The sequence below is a fragment of the Prionailurus bengalensis genome, chromosome E2 (assembly GCF_016509475.1).
Source record: "Prionailurus bengalensis isolate Pbe53 chromosome E2, Fcat_Pben_1.1_paternal_pri, whole genome shotgun sequence".
Lineage (NCBI taxonomy): Eukaryota > Metazoa > Chordata > Mammalia > Carnivora > Felidae > Prionailurus > Prionailurus bengalensis.
The window spans coordinates 14813391-14839389 of record NC_057352.1 but is presented as its reverse complement, the minus strand read 5'-3'; the positions used below and the strand labels follow the sequence as shown (position 1 = coordinate 14839389).

Genomic DNA, 25999 nt, shown 5'->3' with positions numbered 1-25999 from the left:
ATGTGCCCCTTCGAAACAGCATACCTGTATCCCTTGGATAAATACCTAGTCGTGCAATTGCTGGGTCATAGGGTAGTTCTATTTTTATTTTTTGAGGAAGCTCCATACTGTTTTCCAGAGTGGCTGCACCAGCTTCATTCCCACTAACAATGCAAAATAGATCCTCTTTCTCTGCATCCTCGCCAACATCTGTTGTTTCCTGAGTTGTTAATTTGAGTCATTCTGACAGGTGTAGGGTGGTATCTCATTGTGGTTTTGATCTGTATTTCCCTGATGATGAGTGATGTGGAGGATTTTTTCATGTGTCGGTTGGCCATCTGGATGTCTTATTTGGAGAAGTGTCTATTCATATCTTTTGCCCATTTCTTCACTGGATGATTTGTTTTTTGGGTGTTGAGTTTGATAAGTTCTTTATAGATTTTGTATACTAACCCTGTATCTGATACGTCCTTTGCAAATATCTTCTCCCATTCTGTTGGTTGCCTTTTAGTTTTGCTGACTGTTTCCTTCGCTGTGCAGAAACTTTTTATTTTGATGAGGTCCCAATAGTTCATTTTTGCTTTTGTTTCCCTTACCTCTGGAGATATGTTGAGCAACAAGTTGCTGCGGCCAAGATCAAAGAGGTTTTTGCCTGCTTTCTCCTCAAGGGTTTTGATGGCTTCCTGTCTTACATTTAGGTCTTTCATCCATTTTGAGTTTATTTTTGTGTCTGGTGTAAGAAAGTGGTCCAGGTTCATTCTTCTGCATGTCGCTGTCCAGTTTTCCCAGCACCATTTGCTGAAGAGACTGTGTTTTTTCCATTGGATATTCTTTCTTGCTTTGTCAAAGAAGTTTGTGGGTCCATTTCTGGGTTCTTTATGCTGTCTTATTGATCTGAGTGTCTTTTTGTGCCACTACCATACTGTCTTGGTGATTACAAGAAGCCTGTCTTTTCTAAAAAGCAGTTCTCCCGTGGGTAAAATGCTATGAAACATCATTGCATGCTACACAGTAATCATTCATGAAAGGAAGACTCAATCAATGTAGCTAACTTCACTGTTGTCTTAGTTTTCAAAATTGCCACAGCCACCCCAGCCTTCAGCAACAGCCACCCTGCTCAGTCAGAAGCCCTCGACATCAAAGCGAGACCCTCCACCAGCAAAAAGATTGTGATCCACTGAAAGCTCAGTTAATGTTTTTCAGCAAGAAAGTATTTTTGAATTATGGTATGCACATTTTTAAGACTTACTACTATTGCACACGCAATGAACTACAGTATAGTCTACACATAATTTTTTTAAGCCTGGACATTTTAAAGTTTATTTATTTATTTATTTTGAAAGAGAGAGAGAGAGAGAGAGAGAGAGAGAGAGTGAGAGAGAGAGAGAGAGAGAGAGAGAGAGAGAGAGAATCCCAAGCAGGCTCCACACCATCAGTGCAGAGCCCAATGCAGGGATCGAACTCATGAACCATGAGATCATGACCTGAGCCAAAGTTGGATACTTAACCAACTGAGCCACACAGGTACGCCTGTAAACATAACTTTTATATGCACTGGGAAACCAAAAATTTAATTTGATTCACATTATTGCAATATTTGCTTTATTGCAATGGTCTGGAACCAAACTTGCAATATCTCCAAAGTATACCTGTATAAATCTACCATAGCAGAATCTGTATGCTATGTGGAGACATACTATATTCATGGATGGGAATGGTGTGGTTAACATGCCAGTTCTCACCAAATCAGTCTATAAATTTAATGCAATCCAAATAAAAATCCCAGTAGTAGTTTTAGAAAAATACATATATATGGCAAGATATATGTGTAATATGTATCTGTATACAGACACACAAATAAGAATGCATATATAGAGAAAAAGACAATGATAAGGCATATGTGTTAAATGGTAACATTTGGGGAAACTGGGCAAAGACTATGTACTATTCTTATAAATCTTCTGGAACTGAAATTTCAAAATAAAAAGATTTTTTTTTTTCAACGTTTTTTATTTATTTTTGGGACAGAGAGAGACAGAGCATGAACGGGGGAGGGGCAGAGAGAGAAGGAGACACAGAATCGGAAGCAGGCTCCAGGCTCTGAGCCATCAGCCCAGAGCCTGACGCGGGGCTCGAACTCACGGACCGCGAGATCGTGACCTGGCTGAAGTCGGACGCTTAACCGACTGCGCCACCCAGGCGCCCCCAAAATAAAAAGATTTTTTAAAAGGGTTTATATTTTATCACTTTGTCATCTATGTTTTTCTTTTAGGTATTATATATTCTGTGAACATATGGTGTATTAAATATTCTATACCACCTTTTTAAAGTTTATTTATTTTGAGAGAGAGAGAGAGAGAAAGAGCAGGGGAGGGACAGAGAGAGGGAGAGACAGAATCCCAAGCAGGCTCCGTGCCATCAACAAGGAACCTGACACAGGCTCAAACTCACAAACCCTGAGATAGTGACCTAAGCTGAGATCAAGAGTCAGATGCTTAACCAACTGAGCCACCCAGGGCCCCCTCTATACCACTTTTAAAAACTGTGTCATAGTCCATAATAGATAGATGTTAAATTTTTTTTTTTTTAACATTTATTCATTTTTGAGAGACAGAGAGAGACAGAGTGTGAGTGGGGGGAGGGGCAAAGAGAGAGAGGGAGACACAGAATCTGAAGCTGACAGCACAGAGCCCAGTGTGGGGCTCAAACTCACGAACCGAGAGATCATGATCTGAGCCAAAGTCGGATGCTCAACTGACTGAGCCACCCAGATGCTCCAAAATTTAAAAAGTTCATTCAGTTTATTTAACAGATCAGCTATTGTTAGATACCTACATTTGCTTTTCCCGGAGAAAATTGTTTTTAATTTTTAATGTTTACTCATTTTTGAGAGAGACAGGGTGCAAGCTGGGGAGGGGCAGAGAGAGAGGCAGACACAGAATCTGAAGCAGGCTGCAGGCTCCGAGCTGTCAGCACAGTCCCTGATGCAGGGCTCAAGCTCACAAACTGTGAGACCATGACCTGAGCAGAAGTCAGATGCTTAACTGACTGAACCACCTAGGCGCCCCTGCTTTTCCCCAAATATAATCCTTATTCATCCTTGACCTCGTATTTTTGCTGCCTTCTGAATGTTTCAGACCCCTCCCTCCACTTCCACCCTGGGACTGAGTAAAGCCCTTGATTCCTGGGCCTTTGATGGCCATACTGGGCACACGATGAGCCTAGACCAGGGGTCACCTATCCATTGTATGAAGCCCACAGATGGTTTTGTTTGGCCTGTATGGTGGTTTTTTTTTTTTTAAGTTTTAAAAAATGTTTATTTATTTATTCTGAGAGAGAGAGAGAGAACACAAGCAGGGGAGGAGCAGAGAGACAGGGAGAGAGAGAAGCTTGATGCAGGGCTCAATCTTATGAATCATAAGACATGACCTGAACCGAAATCAGGAGTCCATCGCTCAGCCGACTGAACACCCAGGCACCCCTGCATGGTGTTTCTAAGTGTTTGAATTTATCATCAATATTTAAAAATTAGAAGATTTCACTTGAAAATCTGGATTCTTGGGGCACCTGAGTGACTCAGGAGCATCTGAGTTTGGCTCAGGTCATGATCTCACAGTTTGTGGGTTCAAGCCCCACATCCGGCTCTGTGCTGACAGCTCAGAGCCTGGAGCCTGCTTTGGATTCTGCGTCTCCCTCTCTCTCTGTCCCTCCCCTGCTCACACCGTGTCTCTCGCGCGCACTCAAAAATAAATAAACATTAAAAAATTTTTTTTAATTAAAAAAAGAAAAGAAAATCTGGATTCTTGACTTCTCTCAAAACATCAGATCTGGTAACAATGGGCCCACATTTTGGCATGGCTATCATGGCTGGAGTTCGGCCACTCTCTGTCGATGAGGAATAGGTTCTCTGCCAGTCCAGCTGTCTTTCTTTACCTTCTGGTCTGCTGGCTCCTGTATGTACCCAGCCACATGCAGAGCTCTAAAACCCAGATCTGGAAACACCCTCACGGAACACAAGAGCTGCTCAGGACTTCTGTTAGAAGGCAGTGTAGTCTAGAGGAAGAAAGCCCTCGGCTTCAACCAGGAGGGAGAAATTTTAGTCAGCTGGGCTGATCCTGGCTCCAGTTTGCCCATTGTTAAACGATCTAGATGCGTGGTTCTTAACTAGAAGATAGGGGGAAGGATCATAACATTAAAATAAGGTAAAGGTGCATCTAGCTTGAAAAAATTCCCTAAAGGATTCAGTGTCCTCCGGCTTGAGAATGACTAGCTCACTTGTTGAAGGTCATCTGCAAATCCAAATGATAACTATCACAGGAGGGTAAACGCCCAGGTCCTGGATTTGAATACCAGCTCTACCATTTACTTCCTGCATGATCTTGGCCAACAAGTGACTTCACCTCTCTGAGCCTGGTAACTTATGTTGGGCCTGAGAGAGTAGGAAGTAAGACGACTGTTCCCATTTCAAATCCCACATAAATATGAGATTTAAATCAGATCATGTGTATAAAACACTTGAGCTTCCCCGGCAGAAGGTAAAATGTTGGTTATTTCTACTACCTGCTTTGGAAGGCTGTTGTGAGGGTTGAATGAGATAATACGGTAAAGTGCTTAGCAAAGAGCCAGGCACACAGTCAGCGTTTAGGAAATGGTTACTTACAATTATTTTCCATAAAAATGCCAAAGGGATCCATTGATTTATCCTTGCCAAAGATGGCAGAGAGATTTCAGAGATGGGTTGACAGGGTTTGGGGAATAAAAGCAAGGCTCTTACATAGTTTGAGTCTGAAATCTGGAAACTAGGAGATAGGGAACAGGAGGCAAGGAAGGAGATGATGAATCCTGTTTTAGGTGATGGATTCCAAGACTCAAGTAGAAATGGGGATGACTTTCGGGGGAGGCAGAGGTAAGGAAGACAGAACTATGAACTGTCGATGCAGAGGAAAAAAAGGAGGATCTGTTGTCCTCATTGTTTTTTTGTGTGGAAATAAAAGTGCTGGGGGGGTGCATCTGGGTGGCTCAATCATTTTGTGGTAGGGTCCCCTCCCTAAAAGAGAAAAAAAACAAAACAAAACAAAACTCAAGGCAACTTGGCTACGCCACATGACAACATTCCTCATGACCTTGTAACATGAGACCACTTAATCAGACTGCATGTTTGTGTGTTACCATAAATGGGAAACAAACAGAAAACGTATAAAAAAAACTATGCCACGTGGCGTTCGGGGCTGAGTTCTTTGGGTACAAACCCAACTGAATAGTGCCAACAGTTGCTTCCTGGAAAGAAAAGCCTCAGTGTCACAACTCTGTGCGAGAATCCTGCCACTAGTTGAGCATCTGACTCTTGGTTTTGGCTCAGGTCATGATCTTACGGTTTGTACCATTGAGCTCCACATAGGGCTCTGCACTGACAGTGTGGAGTCTGCTTGGGATTCCCCCTCCCCCTCTGCCCCTCCCCATATGCCCAGATGTGCTCTCTCTCTCTCTCTCAAAATAAATAAGAAAAAAAAAAAAAAGTACTGGGGTCTTAAACAAGGAAGGCAGGGACCAGATCTGATTGATTTCTAATTCCCCTAGCATAGGGCTGGCATTGATCAGGAGCCACAAATTCTCTTTGTGACTTAGCGGGCGTGACTTTCCCTTGTCTGAGCCTCAGTTTCCTCACCTGTAAAATGAGGAAGAGCAAACCTACCTCTGAGGGTATTGTAAGGATTCAGAGTTTGGAACTTGCCCAGTTAAAAGGAAATGCACAAATGGTGCCTGGTGTGACAACCCACAATATACCGACCAGAATGGAAAAAAAATTCAGAGAGACAATATCAAGTGTGTGCACAAGGGATGTGAGTGTAAGTTATTGTAGCTTCACAGTGTTGACTAAAGCCAACCGCACACTTGCCCTTTGACCAGTGATTCCACTCCTTAGCATATTCCCATAAGTTTATTGAGGAAATGTACGAGAATAGTGGTAGCACCAGGATAACCCCAGGCTGGAAAATATCCAGTTTTAGGCATATCCACAGGACCGAAAGCATACAGAAGTGAAAATGAAAGAACTATTCCTATGTGCAATATGAATGTCACAAACATGATGTTAAGTAAAAAGCCAAATACACAGTACACACTGTGGGGGTTGAGACGGACAGAAGTAATCCGCACTGTTAGAACTCAGGTAAAGAATAACTTTAAGAAGGGATAGGATGGCAGAAAGAGAGCATGTGGGGGGCTCTTGGGGGTGGCTACTGTTTGGCCTCTTGATCTGAGTACTGGTTATAGGTGTGTTCACTTAGTGGAAAGTCATTGAACTGCACAGTAATGATCTGTACACTTCGCTGTATTTATATTTCAATACAACTATTTACTTAACAAACACTGTGTGAGTGTATCCCCACTGGCCAGTGTGTATCCCCTGTCTGGGGACAGACAGATCTGAGGACTCTTGTGACGGGCAAGCAGCTTCATAGCTCTGAGCCTATTTCCTTCTCTGTAAAAGGGAACATAATGCCTGTTCAGATTCAACGAGTTGAGGCACCCAGGACTTAGGCACAGGGCCTGGCACAGGTCTGCAAGTCTCCCACGGGACTCAACTCCCGCACTGCTGCCTCATCTTCTCCAGCCCAGATGCCTGCGTCGTTTCTACCTGATTCGCTAAGGGTAATGCGGGCTTGGGGCTCCTCACCTCGCATGGGAGTAAAAAGAAACAAAGGCCAGACTTTGCGGAGGCTCTCAGTCTCCAAGCAGAATTCCCGAGGCTCACAGATAGTAACATTCCTCCAGCTCTCTCAAGGACTTCCTTTACCAAAGCTGTGTTACAATTTTGCTCGTTAGTGTCACTTTCTCTGATAGCTTTAAACACTCCCCAAGATCTATGTGCAATTAGATCCTGAGCATATGGCCCACTGATACACAACTGAAGGGCCTCAAGACTGATGTTTTACTAGAAGGTAGTAAATAGCCTTATCTTAGCAGCAGCTAGCGCCCTGAACGCTTTACTTCCAAATTCCTTACCGACTTACTCTATCCTTAGCACCACCATCCCGCCTCAAACTGTAAAGTATTTAATCAGTCATTTCTCACAAACACAAGTGCAGCTCTTCCCGTACGGGTCCTGGCCCTGTGCTTTAAATAAAGCACCCTTCCCACTGAAAACGTCTCAAGAATTCTTTCTCCACCGTTTGCTCCCGGCCCACGTCACATCAACTCCCAGGGTGGATCCCAGTGAGGAGTCACTCTGGGGGTCGCGGTGGAATCCTCTGGCGCAGCTCACGTTGAGACACCTAAAGGAACCCCTCTGGGGAACGCCGCCCTAAACATCTCCAGCCCCTTCACTAAATGAGATCGAGGAGACGGATTTGCGAGTTCCTTGATTGATAAAGCAATGAAGCAGCGCCGCCTACTGCCGAGAAAACCCCAGCACAGATGCCGCCCGAAATGGTGCCACCACGCGCTACTGCGCACGCGCACCGCCCCAAACCCCTGTCCCGAGAGCGCGCTGTGCAAGCCTTGGGGGCGGAGCTCAGGACGAAATCTTCCCTTCCCTCCCTCCTTTGCGGCCTAGCCAGCCCGCTCTAGCGAAGTCTTAAACTACGTTTCCCAGAATCCACTGAGGTCCTAGTCTTCCGGTAGCGTCAGCGGAAGCGGTGACTAGATCTGGCTGGGCCGCACAGAGGCCGGCTTGGTCACTATGGAGGAGATAGGCATCTTGGTAGAGAAAGCTCAGGTCTGGTGGGGCCTGGCTCGCGGGGAGAGGGTGAGGCCGACCTGAGTGGGGTGCTGAGTGACTTCGGGAATTCCGGCCTGGGTCAGGGTGATTTGGGATCCTTCGGTGGAGAGCTCTGTGCTGCCCCGAGGCCTGGCTCGGTGACTTAATGATGTTAGGGGGCCAGTAAGGCGCAGAAAGCGCGGCTACAGGAATGAGTGACGTTAGAGGTTCCTTGGCACGGAATGATTTCGAGGACTAGCTAGGAGTGCTTAGTGACCGATGGCCTAGCGAAGCTGGGGCTGTGTCGGAGTGTGAGTGATAGATGGGACGCGGCCGTGGGCCGAATGATGTCTGAAGTTGGGCTGGGAGCTAACCGATGTTCGGAGGCTAAGTAAAATCTGTGGTTTGGGGCCTTCCTAGGGAACTGGATGATAAAAGAATGTTTGAAAGCATGGTGACATTAACAACCTATATTGAGCTAGCCATGTGACCCTAGGAACCTGTTGAGGGGGGTTGAAGAGCATTGGGAGCTGGTAAGGAGTGGTTGTGACATTTAGGCTCTAGTTGGGAGTCTGGTGACATTGGGGGTATGTTACAAGTGGCACGTGTTAATAAAATATGTTTTTGGAGGGCTAGTTGACATAAGAGCCCTGTTAGGGGCTAGGTGACATTAGGAGCCTTTTTAGGGGGCTGAGAGGTTTGCAGGGTCTATTTAGAGGGGCTGAATGATGTCAGGAGCCGGTTAGGGGCTGAGTGGTTCATGGTGAAGTGGGGAGGATGCTCTGTATTCTTTCTTCCTCCAACTTGAGTTTTCTCCTTTGTTCTAGGATGAGATCCCAGCACTGTCTGTGTCTCGGCCCCAGACTGGCCTTTCCTTCCTGGGGCCGGAGCCTGAGGACCTGGAGGACCTGTACAGCCGCTACAAGGTACATTCAGTCCCAAGCCGGACCCTGCACAGGGTCCCAGCATCCCATACTCTTCCTCCACCCCACAACCTTCCACTGCCGCCTCACTTAGCAGGGCATGGAGCCAACCCTCCACCTTTCCCCTCTCCACTCACAGAAGCTGCAGCAAGAGCTGGAGTTCCTGGAGGTGCAGGAGGAATACATCAAGGATGAGCAGAAGAACCTGAAGAAGGAATTCCTCCATGCCCAGGAGGAGGTGAAGCGAATCCAAAGCATCCCACTGGTCATTGGGCAGTTTCTGGAGGCTGTGGATCAGAATACAGCCATTGTGGGCTCCACCACAGGTGCGTGGGTGGGTGGGCAGGGGGCCTCTCATTCACTCATCTGTTCATTCAACGTCTGTCAACTGTTTCCTGCCACGGACCGGGAATTGTGCTAGGGTCTTAGAAGAGCAAACAAGGCAAGAGAGTGTAATGGTGTTTTTCAGACTCTGATATGAAGGTAGACATATGTCTTACATTCTTTCTCTACACATACATATGCATGTATTTTGTGTGTGTGTATATGTGTGTGTACATACGTGTACAGTTGACTTTTGAACAACACAGGTTTGAACTGGATGGGTCTCCTAATACATGGAGTTTTTGGGTAAATACAGTGTAGTACTATAAATGTATTTTCTTTTCCTAATATTTTTTTTGCTAGTTTACTTTATTGTAAGAATACAGTATATAATATGTAAAACATACCAAACACGTGTTAATTGACTGCTTATGGTATTGGTCAACAGTGGGCTATTAGTAGTTAGCTTGTGGGGAGTCAAAAGTTATACATGGATTTTTCAGATGCACGGGGAGTCAGTGCCCTTAACCCCTGCATGGTTCAAGAGTCAACTGTTATACATATATACACTACATATATATACTACATATACACTGAATATACTTATGTATACATACTATATATATATTATCTATGCGTATGTAATACATATATTACAGATATACTGGAAATTTCATCAAATGCTGTTTACCCTTACTATGTGCAGTATACTCTGATGTTTTCCATTCTGTTCTAGCCTGCTTTTGTTTCAAACTATGTTCTGGATATGACCCTCTCAGTTGATTTCATGACCATTACTGGGTTGGGACCTGCCATTTGAAACCATGGGTGAAGTGGGAAGAGATTGGGCTCTGGTAGGACTCGGTATACAGTAGCTGCTGTTATTAACATGGGCTTAGGCCCTGCCCTCATGATGGTTATTGTCTCTGTGTGTTACCCATCTTTTTCTGTTTCTGGCCTCTGCTCCTTTGGACTGAGCCATGTTCTCGTAACGGTGGGGAGAGGTGGCTGACTGGGCCTGGAATTGAACTGATGGGCTGGAGGTGAGGTGGTGAAGGGAGGGAGTCGCCCAGGATGAGGCTTGTGTGTTTGACCTGTAGGACTTGGGGGACTGTAGGGCTATTCCTGAGATGTCAACATGGGCAGAGGAGTAGGTTTGGAGGGAGACCGTGCAGGCAGTCTAGGATGTTGCAGGGAGGGGTCCAGGAGGCTGCTAGACAGCCAGGTCTGAAGGTCAGGAGAGAGACTGACACTGGCCGGGGGTGTGCGTCAGCACCGTAGAAGGAGAATGTGGATGGGAGAGAGGAACCTGAGGCTGGTTGAGCCAGGAGGTCTGGTGCAGAAACCTAGAAGGGTGAATCGGGCAGGGTCCAAGGGGAGGAGAAGAGATGATTGGAGATGTTCTGGAGGCTGAATGGAAGATCATAGTGACTGATGGACAATGGAGAGAAGGGGAGAAAGATCTAGGATGAGGTTTGGGACTCTGGCCGGGGACCAAGGACTGTAGGTCTCCCTGAGACAGAGACCCAGGGAGAGCAGCACAATTTGGGAGAAGATCCTGAGAACACATTGGGACACAGTGAGTGACAGACACCCTAGGGTCATGCAGGGGGAGGCATTCCAGGAGGCTGCTGGTCACCTCGGGCTGAAGCATGAGAGGGAGTCAGGGCTATAGAACGACAGGGAAGTTGTCATTGTGAACGTGGGGATGGACCAGAGGAGGCCAGTGGCCAGGAGGCCCACGCAGGGTCTGAGTGAGAGATACCGGTGGCCTGGAGTGTACGACCGTGAGGGGTGGGGAGACGTTTTAAGGTTCTGGTACTTCTCATTTTCCCCTCTTCTTCCTGTCTCCCAAAGGCTCCAACTACTACGTGCGCATCCTGAGCACCATTGATCGGGAGCTGCTCAAGCCTAACGCCTCGGTGGCCCTGCACAAGCACAGCAATGCCCTGGTGGACGTGCTGCCTCCTGAGGCTGACAGCAGCATCATGATGCTCACCTCAGGTGTGGGGGAGGGGAGCCCAGGGCTGGGGGCGGGTCCTAAGGGACCCTGGGAGCCAGGCTGAGAGCCCCAGCTCTGCTCTCCCACCAGACCAGAAGCCAGATGTGATGTATGCAGACATCGGGGGCATGGACATCCAGAAGCAGGAGGTGCGGGAGGCTGTGGAGCTCCCACTTACACACTTCGAGCTGTATAAGCAGGTGCGGGGCTGGGAGGGGCAGGGAAGGGAGAGGCCCCACTGTATTGAGCTGGTGATGGGACTCCCTGGCTCGTCCTTCTTCGCCTCTGTGTTTCAGATCGGCATCGACCCTCCCCGAGGCGTCCTCATGTATGGCCCACCTGGCTGCGGGAAGACCATGCTGGCGAAGGCTGTGGCTCATCACACGACAGGTGAGCCTCTCAGCGCCTCTCCAGAGCCTTGACCTTCTGGGCTCTTCTGACCTTGCTCCCTGCTTTCTCATCTAACCCAGGAAGTGGCATGGTGATTAAGAACAGGGGCTGTGGGGTCAAAGCCCCTGTGTGCCTCTTACTGGCTGTGCCGTCCTGGGAGGTGACTTTATATCCTCATACCTCAGTTTCCTTATCTGTAGAAGACTCTTCACAGTGTTACTGTGAGAAATGAATGAAATAATGCAGTGTTTTTCCTACAGTGGGTTGTGACCCATGAGTAATCGTGACTTCAGATTCATGGGTGTAACCAGCATTTCAAAAAATGAAACAAAACATCAGAGTCCATCCCACATAGTAAGAGCTCAGATTTGTGAAACTTGTAGTACACACACACACACACACACACACACACACACACACACACGTGCTTGTGGTTGTTTATATACGTATTTCTTTTTTTTTTTTTTTCAATGTTTATTTTTAAGAGAGAGCATGTGAGCAAGCAGGGGAGGAGCAGAGAGAGGGAGACAGGGGATCTGAAGCAGGCTCTGTGCTGATAGCATGGAGTCCGATGCGGGGCTTGAACTCAAACTGAGATCACGGTCTGAGCCGAATTTGGATGCTTAACGTACTGAGCCACCCAGGCGCCCCCCACCCCCCATGTATTTTTTATTGTAGGTTCCAGACAAAAACGTCCTAAAGTCACTATATTACTGTTTGTAAAGCCTAAAGATAGGGCTCGGCACATCTTAAAATCTTACCACGTGTGAACCAGAGGCTGGTAGAAGGCCATAGTTAAGCAGTGTTTTCTGGGCCAGGCTGACTGGGTTTGCAGTCTGGCTCCCCTACAACTGCTTATGTAAGGTAGTTTATGTAACTGCTCAATAAGTTAGCCTCTCTGTGACTCCCATTTCGTATTTGTGTGGGTTATTCAGAAGATTGAATCAATATAAAGCTTCTAGAACCATACCTGGCACGTAGAGAGTGGACAGTAAATGATAGCTATTGTCACGATCACTCCTTTGCTTAGCAGTTCATTGGACCTCTGCTCTCCCGGGCCTGGAGCATGGATACAGTGATGAATCAGACATGTCCCATGTGTTGGAGAATCTCCCAGTATGGCTGAGGAAAAAGAAAAAGAAACACTTAGAACTCAGTCATTTGGTTAACGTTTATTGAGCGCCTGGTGCGTGCCACGCTGTGTTCTAGGTGCAGGAGATGTGGCAGCGAACGGAACAAAGCCTCCTTTCTTCATGGAGGTGATGCCTTAGTTGAGGGAAGTACTTGAACAGATACACAAGCGAATAGATTATATATCCCATGGTGCTGAATGCGTGCTGAGATTAAGCAGGACAAGGGGAGAGAGAGTAACAGGCTGCAGCTTTTTATGCCAGAGCTGGGGCTTGGTCAGGGAAGACTTTCTACGAGGTGACCTTTACACAAAGACCTGGAAGACCTGAGGGAGCGAATCACAGGAAGGTCCAGGGGAGGAACTGTATCAGGCTGAGGGACTATCTGGTGAGGCAGGAATAACAGGGAGGCCCCTGCAGCTGAAGCGAGTGAGGGAGGGGGCTCACAGTCAGAGGTGAGGTAGAATGGGAACAGTCTGCGGAGTAGCAAATACCCCGGAGAAGCAGGGAAGGTAGTGGGATTGCCCTAACGGGAGGGTGCACCGGCCCTTGCTGCCCAGGCCTCTTAGGTAAGGGTTCCCAGAGAAAGCGAGGTGTAAGTGATTTGGCAGGCACACCGTTGGGAGAGGGCCTCCAAGCACAGGGAATGGTATGTGCAAAGGCCTGGGACAGGAAAGCACTTTTTAGCGTCATGAGTAGACCATGACCAAACTCCAGGAGGGCACGGGCCTTATATATTTGTGTGTTTCTGCATTTCCAGTGCCTGCCCAGTAACTGAACTGTGGTAGTTGCTCAGCGAATGTTTGTAGGAGGGCTGTGCTTGGCAGGTCTAGGAGGTGAGGCTGAGGGGATCAGAAAGGGTGTGAATATAGTTTTAGCACTACTCTCAGGGAGTTTACATGTACTGAGAGCGGGGTGGTTTTAGACAGGGTTTGATAGGAATATATGCACGCTACATCTATAATTAAAAAAAAATTTTGGGGGGGGGGGCGCCTGGGTGGCTCTGTTGGTTGAGCAACCGACTTCGGCTCAGGTCATGATCTCACGGTTTGTGAGTTCGAGCCCCGCGTCAGGCTCTGTGCTGACAGCTCAGAGCCTGGAGCCTGCTTCGGATTCTGTGTCTCCCTCTCCCCCACTCATGCTGTCTCTCTCTGTCTCAGAAATAAATAAACATTAAAAATAATTAAAAAAAAATTTTTTTAATGTTTATTTCTGAGAGAGAGGAGATACAGAACATGAGCCGGGGAGGGGCAGAGAGAGAGGGAGACACAGAATCCAAAGCAGCCTCCAGGCTCTGAGCTGTCCGCACAGAACCTGATACAGGCTCAAACTCACAAACCGTAAGATCATGATCTGAGCCAAAGTCGGAAGCTTAACCAGCTGAGCCACTCAGGTGCCCCTAGCCAATTTTTAAGTGTATAATTCAGTGGCATTGAGAGCAGTCACTGTTATGCAGCCTCCACCAGTATCCATTTCCAGAACTTGTTCATCATCCCGAACGGAAACTCTATACCCATGAATTAATAACGCCCTGTTTCTCCACACCCCCTTGCCCCTCGAGCCCCTGGTAACCTTTGTTCTTAGTGACTATGAATTTGGCTCTCGTAGGTTATCTCATGTAAGTAGATGGATCCTACATTTGTCTTCTTAAGACTTGCTTTTTCACTTAGCGTGTTGTTTTCAGGGCTCATCATGTTGGAGCAGGTATCAAAATATCATTCATTTTTAAGGCCAAATAATATTCCATTGTGCATATATAGTGTGTTTTATTTATCTGGCCATTTATTGAGGGACATTTCTTGAGATATTTTACATTTTGTTGTACGAAGTCTTTTGAAACCTAAGACTTTTGAGTATGTCACGGTTACAGCGTGTCTCATTTTGGACCAGGCACATTTCAGTTCCCCAACAGCCGTGCATGGCCAGCATTAGAGAAGTGGTGTGATCAGGACCGCCACTTGCACGACTCCTGGTTTATGACGTAAAACACCAGGCCTGCGTTACAGACTGCGGGTCTCCCTCCTGTGTGGTGGGCGGAAGGAGGGTTCTGAAGGTTGCTCCAGGCAACACAAAGCCACATGCAATTATTAACAAATAAGTTAAATTCTAAGAAGTCAAAAAAGGAGAGGCCCAGAACAAACCTGTCTTTAGCCACGTTGCCGCTTGATTATACCAGAATACGTGCCCCAGGTCCCTGGTTCTTTCATGATATTCAAAAGTGGGTCTTTTCCCATTCCATACGGAACTCCAAATGGAACTCTGAGCTCTTGGGGAGGCAGTACGATGCCTTAGTGTATGGACAACCTGTCTTTATTCTCTGATTTTTCCAGCACTCTGGAAATCCAGATTTTTTTCTATCTTGGATTCTGTGAATGTCTCTTGCTCTCCCCTATATGGCATATTGAAGCACAGATGCATTATTATTATTTAGAATGTCCTGATTTTTAAATGTTGGGCCAGAAAATGACACATCTGTGGTAGGATTCATGATATGGGCTGCTAGGTTGCTATGGGGTGCAAGCAGGTGGCTGGTCCTCCCAGTGGGATCTGAGACCCAGTCCCTGGGGCACGAGAGAGTAACCTGGCCACTTGGAGTGAATGTTCACAGGAACGGCTGTCTGCAGGGAATTCTCGGTTTCAGTAAGCGGCATGGGCCCTGTGGGAGGCCCTTCCTCATCTAACCCTCATCTTCCTGCCATCAGCTGCGTTTATCCGGGTCGTGGGCTCCGAGTTTGTACAGAAATACCTGGGCGAGGGCCCCCGCATGGTCCGGGACGTGTTCCGCCTGGCCAAGGAGAACGCACCTGCCATCATCTTCATAGATGAGATTGACGCCATTGCCACCAAGAGATTTGATGCCCAGACGGGGGGTGAGTGATGCCTAATCAGGGCCTGGGATCTTGGGCAGCCTTTTACGGGGTGCCCTGGACTGACCAAGTGGCACACTCTCCAGCTGACAGGGAGGTTCAGAGAATCCTGCTGGAGCTGCTGAATCAAATGGACGGATTTGACCAGAACGTTAACGTCAAGGTTCGGGGTTCAGGATGGGCAAGGGGAGGTGTGGTGTGGGAATCCAGGAAGAGTGGTGGCTGGCATGTAAGGGGGCAGGTATCATGACAGGAAAGAGGGTGTAGTGGGGACAGAGGTCTCAGCTGGCCTGTCCCCAATGCCAGGTGATCATGGCCACGAACAGAGCAGACACTCTGGATCCTGCCCTGCTGCGGCCAGGACGCCTTGATCGTAAAATTGAATTTCCACTCCCTGACCGCCGCCAGAAGAGATTGATTTTCTCCACTATCACCAGCAAGATGAATCTCTCTGAGGAGGTTGACTTGGAAGACTGTATCCTGCTCTAGAAGTGAGGGGATGGTCCCGGCTGGGTTGGGGACCGGATCTTCATCTCCACCTCTGCCTTCTTGTACAGGTTGGGAGACCAAGGTCCAGGGAAGGGGGTGGTGACAAAGCTCAAGGGTGACTTCTGGCTCCAGGCATTCACCCCCTCGTGCAGGGAATGGTTGCCTTAACTCGCCTGTTGCAGATGTGGCCCGACCAGATAAGATTTCAGGAGCCGATATCAACTCCATCTGTCAGGAGGTGAGTGAGGGTTTCTCCCTGGATCCGGGCATGGAGTATGTGGGGACCCTTCCTCTTTGAGAATATTCTGCTGCAGTCCTCATGTACCTCAGTGCCTCCCCGGGGCTTGGGGCCCTGCCTCTTCTTCCACCATCACTAGGGTTGGGGAGTAGATTTCTAACTCTCATCCCTCAACAGAGTGGAATGTTGGCTGTCCGTGAGAACCGCTACATTGTTCTGGCTAAGGACTTCGAGAAAGCATACAAGACAGTCATCAAGAAGGATGAACAGGAGCATGAGTTTTATAAGTGACCCCTCCCCCGCCCCACCACAGGGGCCGGAGACTTCTCTCACCTCCCAGCCTCTGTCCTAAAACCTAGTGTTCCTTTTTCTTTACCTGGGATTGGTTTACTCAGTAAATATACAAGATTGAATCTGTTTAATTTCTTCCTAAAAGTTTAACTCTTTTGGAGAAAACTGGGCCTGGAATAGGATGTTCTGTCCCCTCCTGCTCTCCTGACAGATGAGTGGGTGAGGTACATGTCCTGGGTTACAGTTTGGGAGAGAAGCAACGAATTCAAACCAAATGACTGTAGAAATTTGGGGAAAGGGGAGGGGCACCTGGGTGGCTCAGTCAGTTAAGCATCCAACTTCAGCTCAGGTCATGATCTCACAATTCATAGGTTCGAGCCCCACATCTGGCTCTGTGCTGACATTGGAGCCTGCTTCAGATTCTGGATTTCCCTCTCTCTCTCGCTGCCCCTCCCCCACTCACACTGGGTCTCTCTCAAAAATAAACAAACACTGAGGCGCCTGGGTGGCTCAGTTGCTTGAGCATCCGACTTCAGCTCAGGTCATGATCTCACAGTTCGTGGGTTCAAGCCCTACATCAGGCTCTGTGCTGACAGCTCAGAGCCTGAAGCCTGATTTGGATTCTGTGTCTCCCTCTCTCTGCCCCTCCTTTGCTTGTGCTCTCTTTCTCAAAAATAAATAAACATTAAAAATTTTTAAATAAAAAATAAACATTTAAAAATATTGGGGGAAAGGGATAGAAACTGAACCTTAGACCACAGCCCTTGGCCACAAAATAAAGCCTCTGCACACCTGCCCACCTGCATTTCCTAGAGTAGGTAGATCATTTGAGTCTTTGATGATTCCTGCCTTCCTCACACTTGGAGTATCAAGAACAGGGAAACAGCCCTGCAGAGTCCCCAAGAGCAGGGATGACGGTTGATGGGAGGAGGTTGGATGGCTGGGTTTTGTGAGTATCTCTGGCCCTACTCCATACGGTCTTACTGGAGCACAAATGTGTTTGGTTGGACCAATTCCGTCTCTTGAGGTCTCTCTTTCAACACCTCTCCCTCTGGACAGCCCTCTCTGGTGCCCCAAGCTGGGAGGGAACCCTTCTGCACTCCACTGGCGCCAGGCCCGTGGTCTGCTTGATCACAGTTCCAGTCCCAGAGCCTACGCATGGTAGACGTTCACTTAGTATTTCCTGAACAAATACATGAATGTCAGTATCTATTTGGAAGTGAGATAGGAAGAAGGAAAAATGGTAGTCACAGGTCCTTGAAGAGACGGAGGGTGATTCCTCTGTAGACCACTGCAGGTTGAGTAGGGAAGTTAACTTCTCCTCCCCAGGACCTCACTAAAATAAGAGGTGATAAGACAGTAGGATGTACATTCACAAGATCAGGAGGAGAGACGATCTGGCAGCAACACGGTTTCGGAAAGAGGCAGATAGCTGCTCGTTAACGTAGCAGACGTGAAGCGGAGCCCAGAAACAGATGCCCGCTTCAGAAGTCACAGGTGACACGTTCTGAAGGTGAGGGCTGGAAACAGGGACTACCTGAAAGGCTATAGAAATCCAAACTCATACCAAGTGCACCTAGATCCTGGAGCTGTAAATGAACGAGCTGTTTTTCCAGGCCCCGTGACCCTCCTGCAGCCTGGCTGGAGGTTTATTCCAGGAAAGGCTGGACTGCGGGTCCCCAGACTGGCAGGCCTGGAGCTCGGATGAGAGGGGGGCTGCTGTGTGGAAGACAGGAATCAGGGAGAGCCCCGGGCAGGCAGCTGAAGGATTTCTGCTGAGGAAACCGGGCAGCATGGGAGAAAAGAGAGAATGGGTTAAGACACCATAAGTTCTCATCTTTCATGCTCGGTAGCAGCTAATACCTAAAACTAATGATTTTACAAAAGCATAGAATTTAGAAATACGGAAGTAAACTTCAAAAGACAAGAGGATGGGAAGTGGCTGACTCCTGGAAGTAGGGAAATACGGGGTGAGGGTGCCATGGGCACGCTTTATACACACTTTATGCAACAATATTTAACCTTTTAAATTAGGTACTTAAAAACCGACAGGGGGGGCCTGGGTGGCTCAGTCAGTTGAGCGTCCAACTTTGGCTCAGGTCATGATCTCCCGGCTGATGAGTTTGAGCCTTGCATCAGGCTCTCTGTTGTCAGCACAGAGCCTGATTTGGATCCTCTGCCTTTCTCTCTCTCTGCCCCTCCCCCGCTGGCACGGCTGCACACTCTCAAAAAAATTAAAACATTGAAATTTTAAAAAACCAAGGGAAAAAAATGGGGATGGTACAAGGCAGGAGATAACTTGGAAGCGAGAAGGTAAGGGAGGGAAATCGCAGAAGTGACAGAACACACCCAAAACATCAGTGATAAAGGGCAAAGAAATTGGAAACAACAAAGCCAAGTGCCCCAGAAATGACAGCAAAGAAAATAACGGGGCAGGGCCGGGGGCGGGGGGTGCGGTGGAGGGGATACTGTCACAATCTGAACAGAGCACCCTTCTTGGGAGTCACAATTGCGGGTTCCTGCTTCCATCCCATTGGGTGGTGGTGTGACTCAAAGCATCTGCCTTAAGTTCTGTCACTCGTGGTCCTCATTAGTCCACCCAAGACCGAGGGACGGTGAGAGGAGCATGTGAAATCATGCACATCATGTGGACAGCATAAAGCGCTAGCAGGGCGAGACAGAAAACCCAAATCCTTCATGAAAGCTTCTCCTCTTGCCAGATAGTCTCTCCCTGAGTCCACGTGACAGACTGCCCTCAACAGGCCTGCAGTCTGGCGATTTGTCTTATTTTGCTGCTGTTGAGAACTGTTCGCTCAACACCCCAACACTGGCATTCTGGCGGGAGTGACCGAGGTTTCAGGGATGACGCAGATTCAGTCCCTGTGGTCAAAGACCTGGCAGTGCAGAAGGGAGGCCCATTAGGTAAATCCCAGTTATATATATATATATTTTAACCTTTACTCAGTTTTCGAGAGACAGAGAGAGGCAGAGCATGAGTGGGGAGGGGCAGAGAGAGAGGGAGACACAGAATCCGAAGCAGCCTCTAGGCTCTGAGTGCTCAGCACAGAGCCCGATGTGGGGCTTGAACTCACGAACCACGAGATCCTGACCTGAGCTGAAGTCAGACGCCCAACTGACTGAGCACCCAGGTGCCCCCCACCCCCAGGTTATATTTTAATAAAGGGGTCTACTTTTTCTGCTTTGAGGAAGTTGGCATTTCCTTGTGGCTTTTGAAAAATTAGGAATCTGGAAGATGATCAGGATAGGTTTGCTAATGTTCTCATTTTTACATTTCCCTGACCACCCATCCAACTTCAAGTTCCTGGAGTATCTTTGAGAAGATGTGGAGATCCCAGAAAGTGAAGACCATGTTTCTTCTTCATCCATATGATGCTTTTACAGGGCCTTTCTCCATTTCCTTCAGGTGAAATGACCCCAAATGACTAGTGAAGAGTGACCTTGGTTACCCCCATTCCTCGAGGGTCCGAGGCCTGCCGACCACAGTTCTGCATTTCAAAATTACTTTCTGCATTTTGAAAGGGAGCATAAGCCAAGACCACTGAGTAAAACCTGCCACAATAATGCCATGATTAACTGCATTTACTGCCTGTGCTGTCCAGCCAGAGACCCCTAGGAACACACCCGTAGTCGAAAATTCTGGGTTTAGCACTCGTTATGAGGGAGAACACACACCATGGGGAGCTGTGTGGCGTCTTAGAAAGAGGGTGACAGAAAAGACACACCTTGGGGAGGGCTTCAGGAAGCGGGGCTTCGCTCTGGATTTGAGGCTATCAGGATACAAGAGGAATTTTATTAGGATGGGACATTAGCTGCAGTGAAGGCAGACCAGGGTGAGGCTGAAGCTGTACTGGGTGAGAAGTAGCGGCCACTCCCATTAGCTGGGAGAGGGGGTATTTGGTCTGTTTTGTGACCTGGTTTGTCTGTGCTTAGACAAAATGATGAAGTGGCCTTGTTCCATCTCTCGTTATGGTCTCAGAGTGACCGTGATGTTGGTGTTCTAGGAGACTGCTTATGTGCAACAGGAGAATAATGTGGCCTAACTGTGAGCGCCGGGACAGCTTTATGCCACCGATGCCTACCTGTAATTGTCATACGGTTCCTGGACACCAGCAGCTGCTTTTTCCATGCTCAGTTACATGCTACTGGGTCAAGAGGGGAAAAGGCTGGTTTGCTGACCAGCCTGGGTGTTCTTCCATCTTAGAAGTGGAGTTTTTTGTTTTTTATTTTTTAAGCGGGGGGTGGGGGGAGGGGTTGTGGCAGAGGGAGAGAGAGAATTTTAAGCAGGATCATGCCCACTGTGGAGCCCAACGCGGGGCTCGATCCCATGACCTGAGCTGAAATCAAGAGTCAGATGCTTGAGCCACCTAGGCACCCTAGAGTGTTTAAAGCAAGTGTTTTCCTGCACATATATCTTTTCTCTGTTCCACTTTGCAAAGACTGGGAGAAGAAAAAAATGTCAATACATGTAAATAGTTTTGTTTGTTTTTAATTGTAAAAAAATAACACAGGAGCGCCTGGGTGGCTCAGTGGGTTGAGTGTCCAACTTCACCTCAGGTCATGATCTACAGTTCATGGGTTTGAGCCCCACATCGGGCTCTGTGCTGACAGCTCAGAGCCTGGTGCCTGCTTCGGATTCTGTGTCTTCCTCTCTCTCTGCCCCTCCCCTGCTCACGCTCTGTCTCTGTTTCTCAAGAATAATTTTTTAATTTTTAAATTTAAATTTAAATTTTTAAATGTTTAGAAGTTAAAAAAAAACCACAAAAAGTACCCACAATATAAACAATATAAATACAGAACGTGACAACTTCTAAATAGAACACGTGTGTAAACACTGTCCAGATTCGGGGGGGTGGTGTTTCCACTGAAAAAGAAATTCCCACACCACTACTCACCCACAGGCGGTGATGGCGGATTCTGTGTGCGGGTCCCCTGCAGTTACTGCAAAGGCGCGTGCGCTCTGGCTGAATACAGCAACACTTTGGACCCCTGTCCATCATTTCCAACCTGTCTACACGTCACGTGGATTCCTTGGTAATGTTTCCTTTGGGTGCTCCCCAGAGTTGGTAAACATATCTCAGATGAGATGACCGGGCAGTTACTGCTAAGGAGTTACAGATGGCTCTCGATTGTCACAGAGTACCAATGCAGCAGCATGACACGTGTCACCACAGTATGCACAAACCAGAAGCCACGTGCTGATGGCATGGATCACAGCGTGGCCAACCCAGATTACGCAAACACTGTCTTCCATGGCCGCCACAGAGCAAGAGGAGGAGGATGAAGAAGCCAGAAGGTGGTGCTCAACATCCTGATGGACTGCATCATTTTTCTGAGTCACGCTCACAAATCATCCCTAAACATTACTTGGATATTTTGCCTTATCTTTAGGATCTTAAGGTGTATATACTGTCTCATGTGATAGGACAGGAGGCCCAAGCAGAGTTGCTCGGCATGCCAACTCCTACTCGAGCAGTGACATATCAGGCCAGGCAGACGCTGGGACTCAGAGCACTTGCAAGGAACAGCAGAGTGGAACAGCCCCAGAAGTGAGCCTGGCCACCGGAGCCTGCTTCTATGTTTTCTACCTACCCATATAGAAAACTGTTAAGTTCATACTATTACGTCTAGTTAACCTAACGTCACAAGGTCCCTTCTCATTTTCTCCCTTTCCATACCTGTTACTCCCTGCTGTGACGGGGAGAGAAACTCGGCTCCAGTGCCTCTTAATGTGTTTACTCGCTTGACAGGCCCCCTGTGTGTAACAAACTCCCATCGCTGCTCCGGCCCCCTCCCTCTTGCAGATGCTTTCCTCACCCAACTTGGATTGGGTTCTGACACTCAGCACCTCCTACCTGGCCTGCACGAGTGTGCCTAACTCTCCTATTTGGGCCCTGACACCCAAAGCCAGGCAGTACTCGTATCCAGATGCCCTCTTCATCCTGCTTGGGCTTTGAAATCGCATACCCATAGTCCTCCTGTGTGGACCCCGCCTTACCCTGATCAGGTTGACACCCCATGCTGGTCCATCCCACCAACTGAACTGCCCCCTAGTAAGTTCTGTCACCCTGCACCAGGCCACCCCCTGTGTGAACACCCTCCTCACCCTGCTCGGGCTATAGATATAAGGTTGTGAAAATAACCTTAAAAATCTAAAAAAAAAGTAGGGGTACCAGGGTAGCTCAGTCAGTTAAGCATCCGACTTCGGCTCAGGTCATGATCTCGTAGTTTGTGAGTTCAAGACCCATGTCAGGCTGTGTGCTGACAGCCCAGAGCCTGGAGCCTGCTTCAGATTCTGTGTCTCCCTCTCTCTCTGCCCCTCCCCCGCTCGTGATCTGCCTCTCTTTCAAAAATAAATAAACATTTTAAAAAATCTTTAAAAAGAGTATAATCTTGAAGAGCTACTTTATTTGATAAACTGTGCCATAATAATTATCCTTAGCTGGTTTATCAGATAAAACCTTAAAAGGTATAAACACCTAGCAGGTATCAAATAGAGAGGCTCACTGGCACTTTCCTCAGAGGTATAAGAAACTTCTGGTTAGGTAGAACAACCTTTTCTAAATAGGAGTTGGAGTGTCTCTGTGACCTATGTTCCACTAGCACAATTTCTATTCTGCAGAAACAAACATACACATCACATATATGTACAGGTGCAAAGAAAAGTTTTGCTAAAATATACCTCCCCAAAATATGATGCTGGGGCTATTTTAATTTTCTTCTTTGTAATTCCCTCATGCATATAACTGATTAACTGCAAAAAGTGAGTATTAATTCCACAATCTTAAGTATATAATAGATCTATATCCAATTAAAAAGAATTTTTAAGTCTTAGAAGCAAACAGGTTTGACATATGTGGGAATAGAAATCAGTGGGACCGTTATAAAGAGCCTACCAGTTCTTGAACATTCTTCTTCAACATGAGATCTTTATATTGCCAAAATTCTTCTTTAAGTGGACATAAATCAGGTGAAAAGCATCTGCAGACTAAATAATAAAATTTGGTCAAAGCTGACAAAGCAGCATTTGATTCTCTCTCTACTCCTCCACCGAGTAACCAACAGAAATATCGCTTTGGATATAATCCTTGTAAAATGTCTCAATCCCAAATATTAGTAAGTGAAATTTATATGAAATTTAAAATTGGAGTATTACTGTTCATCACTGAATATTACTTCACTCATATGTACTTTTTGTTGTCTTATGACAAATCTTTGTCAATATAAATCTCAATCCATTGATTCCTTGGGGAAATCCCTGCCTCTTATTACACAGATTTCCACGCTAAGCCTTCCAATTACATTCCTGCTCCCAAAAGCCTTAAAAAAGCAGATGACCATGTCATTTCTCACTCACACCAGTCAAACCGCTTCTGATATTGCCTTATTTTTTTTTTTTAACACTTTTTTATTTTGGAGACAGAGAGAGACAGAGCATGAACGGGGGAGGGTCAGAAAGAGAGGGAGACACAGAATCCGAAACGGGCTCCAGGCTCTGAGCTGTCAGCACAGAGCCCGATGCGGGGCTTGAACTCACGGACCGCAAGATCATGACCTGAGCTGAAGTCGGCCGCTTAACCGACTGAGCCACCCAGGCGCCCCTTGCCTTACTTTTTAAACTGAGGTTTTGGAGGTGGAAGATGATTCCATCTAAACATTACTCTCAGTAAAGCAAAGCTTTAACCAGACCGCGGAATGGGCATTTCTTACTATTACAAAAAGTGAATGCTGAGGAATGATACGAAAGATGAGGAGAGGGGTATCTGGCGGAGGGACAGTGAGGAGAGGGACTCATCTGCATGGCCCGTCGTTCACTGGGAAGGCGGGCCTAGGATGAGCCGTTGGGCAATTTGGGAAAAGAAAAGCAAACGTTACTAAAAACAAAAGCGTGTTTGTTTATAAACAAAGAGGAAACAAACTCACCTGAGCTGGACTTTCGGATGTACAACCATTTTTCCTCCTTCTTTTGGAGAATGGCAGGGCTGGGGAAGAAGGAAACCTTGAGACGCCAGGCCTTTGTTAGAAGTCGTGCAGACTAAGAAAATCCCCCTGCAGGGCCACATCTGCCCTGACGTCACCCACACAACCAGATGTGAGAGGGCGGCTGCAGGTATGGGAACGCTGTGGTTCGGGAAAATGTAGCTGCACCCACAGCGCCTCCAAGTAGGGGCTCTCCCATCATTTCTTGCACGGAGTTCGTCCCAGGCACACTTCTAGCTCTAAAAGTCCCACCCCAAGACCAGTCCTCTGCCTTCCTGCTTGGAACCTTCATCCCAGGGCTCAGTGTTTGTCCTCTTGGGGAAACGTGCCCACAGTGCTCTGTGCAGACACTCGGGGCTGCGGGGCAAGCAGCAGGGACGTGGGGCAGTAACACACACCACACAGCCGGCGTTGCCGCGCGCGCGCGCGCACACACGCACACACACACACACACACACACACACACACACACTGCCGGTCACAATAGGTTTCACAGCCCCCTCCTCCGGTCCTCACGCGCACATGGGTGTGAGGCTCTGGACTCCACGCGCCATGGGCTCCTCACTGGGCGGCAGCTCCACGCCACGAGTCCGCCCCCCAGCCTCACCTAGAGCCGACTCCTTCCCGGACTGCCACCAACTCACCGCGGGGGCGGAACCACCGACGGCGCACCATCCCTGTCCCGGGAGCCTCCGCGACCACCGCCCCGGGGCTTCGGGACACACCTTCCCGCGGCCAGCGCGCCGGGCTCTGAATGCGCAGGCGCAAGCGCAGAACCCGCGGCCGCAGCCAAGGTCTCGCGACCCGGCGGTAAAGCCACGCGTGCTCGCGCCTAGGTCTCGGCGCTCGGGGAGCCTCGCTGCTCGCCCTGGCGCTGGGTCCCCCCAGAACGGCCGAAGGCACGACCCTACGGCCGAGCGGGTGTGAGTGGGAAACGAACTCCACCAGGCGGAATTTCGGCTGTCTCTTCCTGTGAGACAGTCCTGACGGGATTATCTGAGTGTATTTTATTATTTTTTTAATGTTTATTTATTTTTGAAAGTGACAGAGCGCGCTCGAGAGAGCACGAGCGGGGGAGGGGCAGAGAGAGAGGGACAGAGGATACAGAGTTTGCTCCGCAATGACAGCAGCAAACCCCATGCGGGGCCAGAACCCATGAACTGTGAGATCATGACGAGCTAAAATCGAGTCGGTTGCTTAACCGACTGAGCCACCCAGACGCCCCAAAAGATTAATGCATTTAAAAAAAACCCCACACAATTATTAGCGTAAAATCTAGCATAGGAATAAGTACCTGACATTAAGCTTTTGACCACTGAGGCATCGATTTCAAAAGACATCCATTCTAAATAATAGAAATATTGCCAGCTTTTTGACACAAGTACTAGCAAAACAACCAGAGAAGGGACTGGGCCATCTTCATTCATGAAGCGCCTAGTTCCCGAAAGCCCTGAGGAACCTAGATAATTGACCATTTCGGTAACCTTGCTTCTCCCTTCCAGTTCCTTAATTCCCACCCAAGGCTTTAAATTAGCCAATAAGGAGGGGCGCCTGGGGGCTGTTGGTTAGGTGTCCGACTTCGGCTCAGCGCATGATCTCTCAGTTCGTGGGTTCGAGCCCCGCGTGGAGCTCTGTGCTGACAGCTCAGAGCCTGGAGCCTGCTTTGGAT

At 48.0% G+C, this 25999-nt stretch overlaps 1 protein-coding gene and 1 long non-coding RNA gene across 4 annotated transcripts; one reads left to right on the top strand and one right to left on the bottom strand.

The window, feature by feature from the left end:
- The first annotated feature begins 7566 nt into the window (after positions 1–7566).
- Positions 7567–19738, top strand: PSMC4 (proteasome 26S subunit, ATPase 4). 3 transcript variants are annotated; one of them, XR_006300093.1, is made up of 11 exons: positions 7567–7696; positions 8506–8604; positions 8741–8927; positions 10783–10929; positions 11018–11127; positions 11224–11317; positions 15150–15317; positions 15401–15477; positions 15621–15871; positions 15956–16041; positions 16219–16294. XR_006300093.1 is itself a non-coding variant. In XM_043598911.1 (11 exons), exons 1-11 carry the CDS (start codon positions 7661–7663, stop codon positions 16330–16332), a joined length of 1257 nt encoding a protein of 418 aa, XP_043454846.1. In that variant the 5' UTR covers positions 7567–7660; the 3' UTR covers positions 16333–16454. The 3 variants fall into 3 exon arrangements, 2 of the variants coding, with proteins under 2 accessions (XP_043454846.1, XP_043454847.1); XM_043598911.1 differs by having other exon boundaries at positions 15621–15789; positions 15986–16041; positions 16219–16454; XM_043598912.1 differs by lacking the exons at positions 15956–16041; positions 16219–16294 and adding an exon at positions 19674–19738 and having other exon boundaries at positions 15621–15789.
- LOC122494048 lies at positions 12247–25072 on the bottom strand. Its single transcript, XR_006300094.1, has 3 exons — positions 24975–25072; positions 24274–24332; positions 12247–12439 (listed from the first exon to the last, which is right to left on the bottom strand). It is a non-coding gene; the product is annotated as an uncharacterized LOC122494048 (long non-coding RNA).
- Positions 25073–25999: the final 927 nt, after the last annotated feature.

What these genes read in the sequence shown, in the direction of transcription:
- PSMC4 (XM_043598911.1), top strand. Translation starts at nt 7,661, where the DNA reads ATGGAGGAGATAGGCATCTTGGTAGAGAAAGCTCAG. An exon ending in TGTGGCTCATCACACGACAG is followed by an intron (nt 11,318 to 15,149) that starts GTGAGCCTCTCA and finishes TCCTGCCATCAG; the next exon opens with CTGCGTTTATCCGGGTCGTG. An exon ending in ATTTGATGCCCAGACGGGGG is followed by an intron (nt 15,318 to 15,400) that starts GTGAGTGATGCC and finishes CACACTCTCCAG; the next exon opens with CTGACAGGGAGGTTCAGAGA.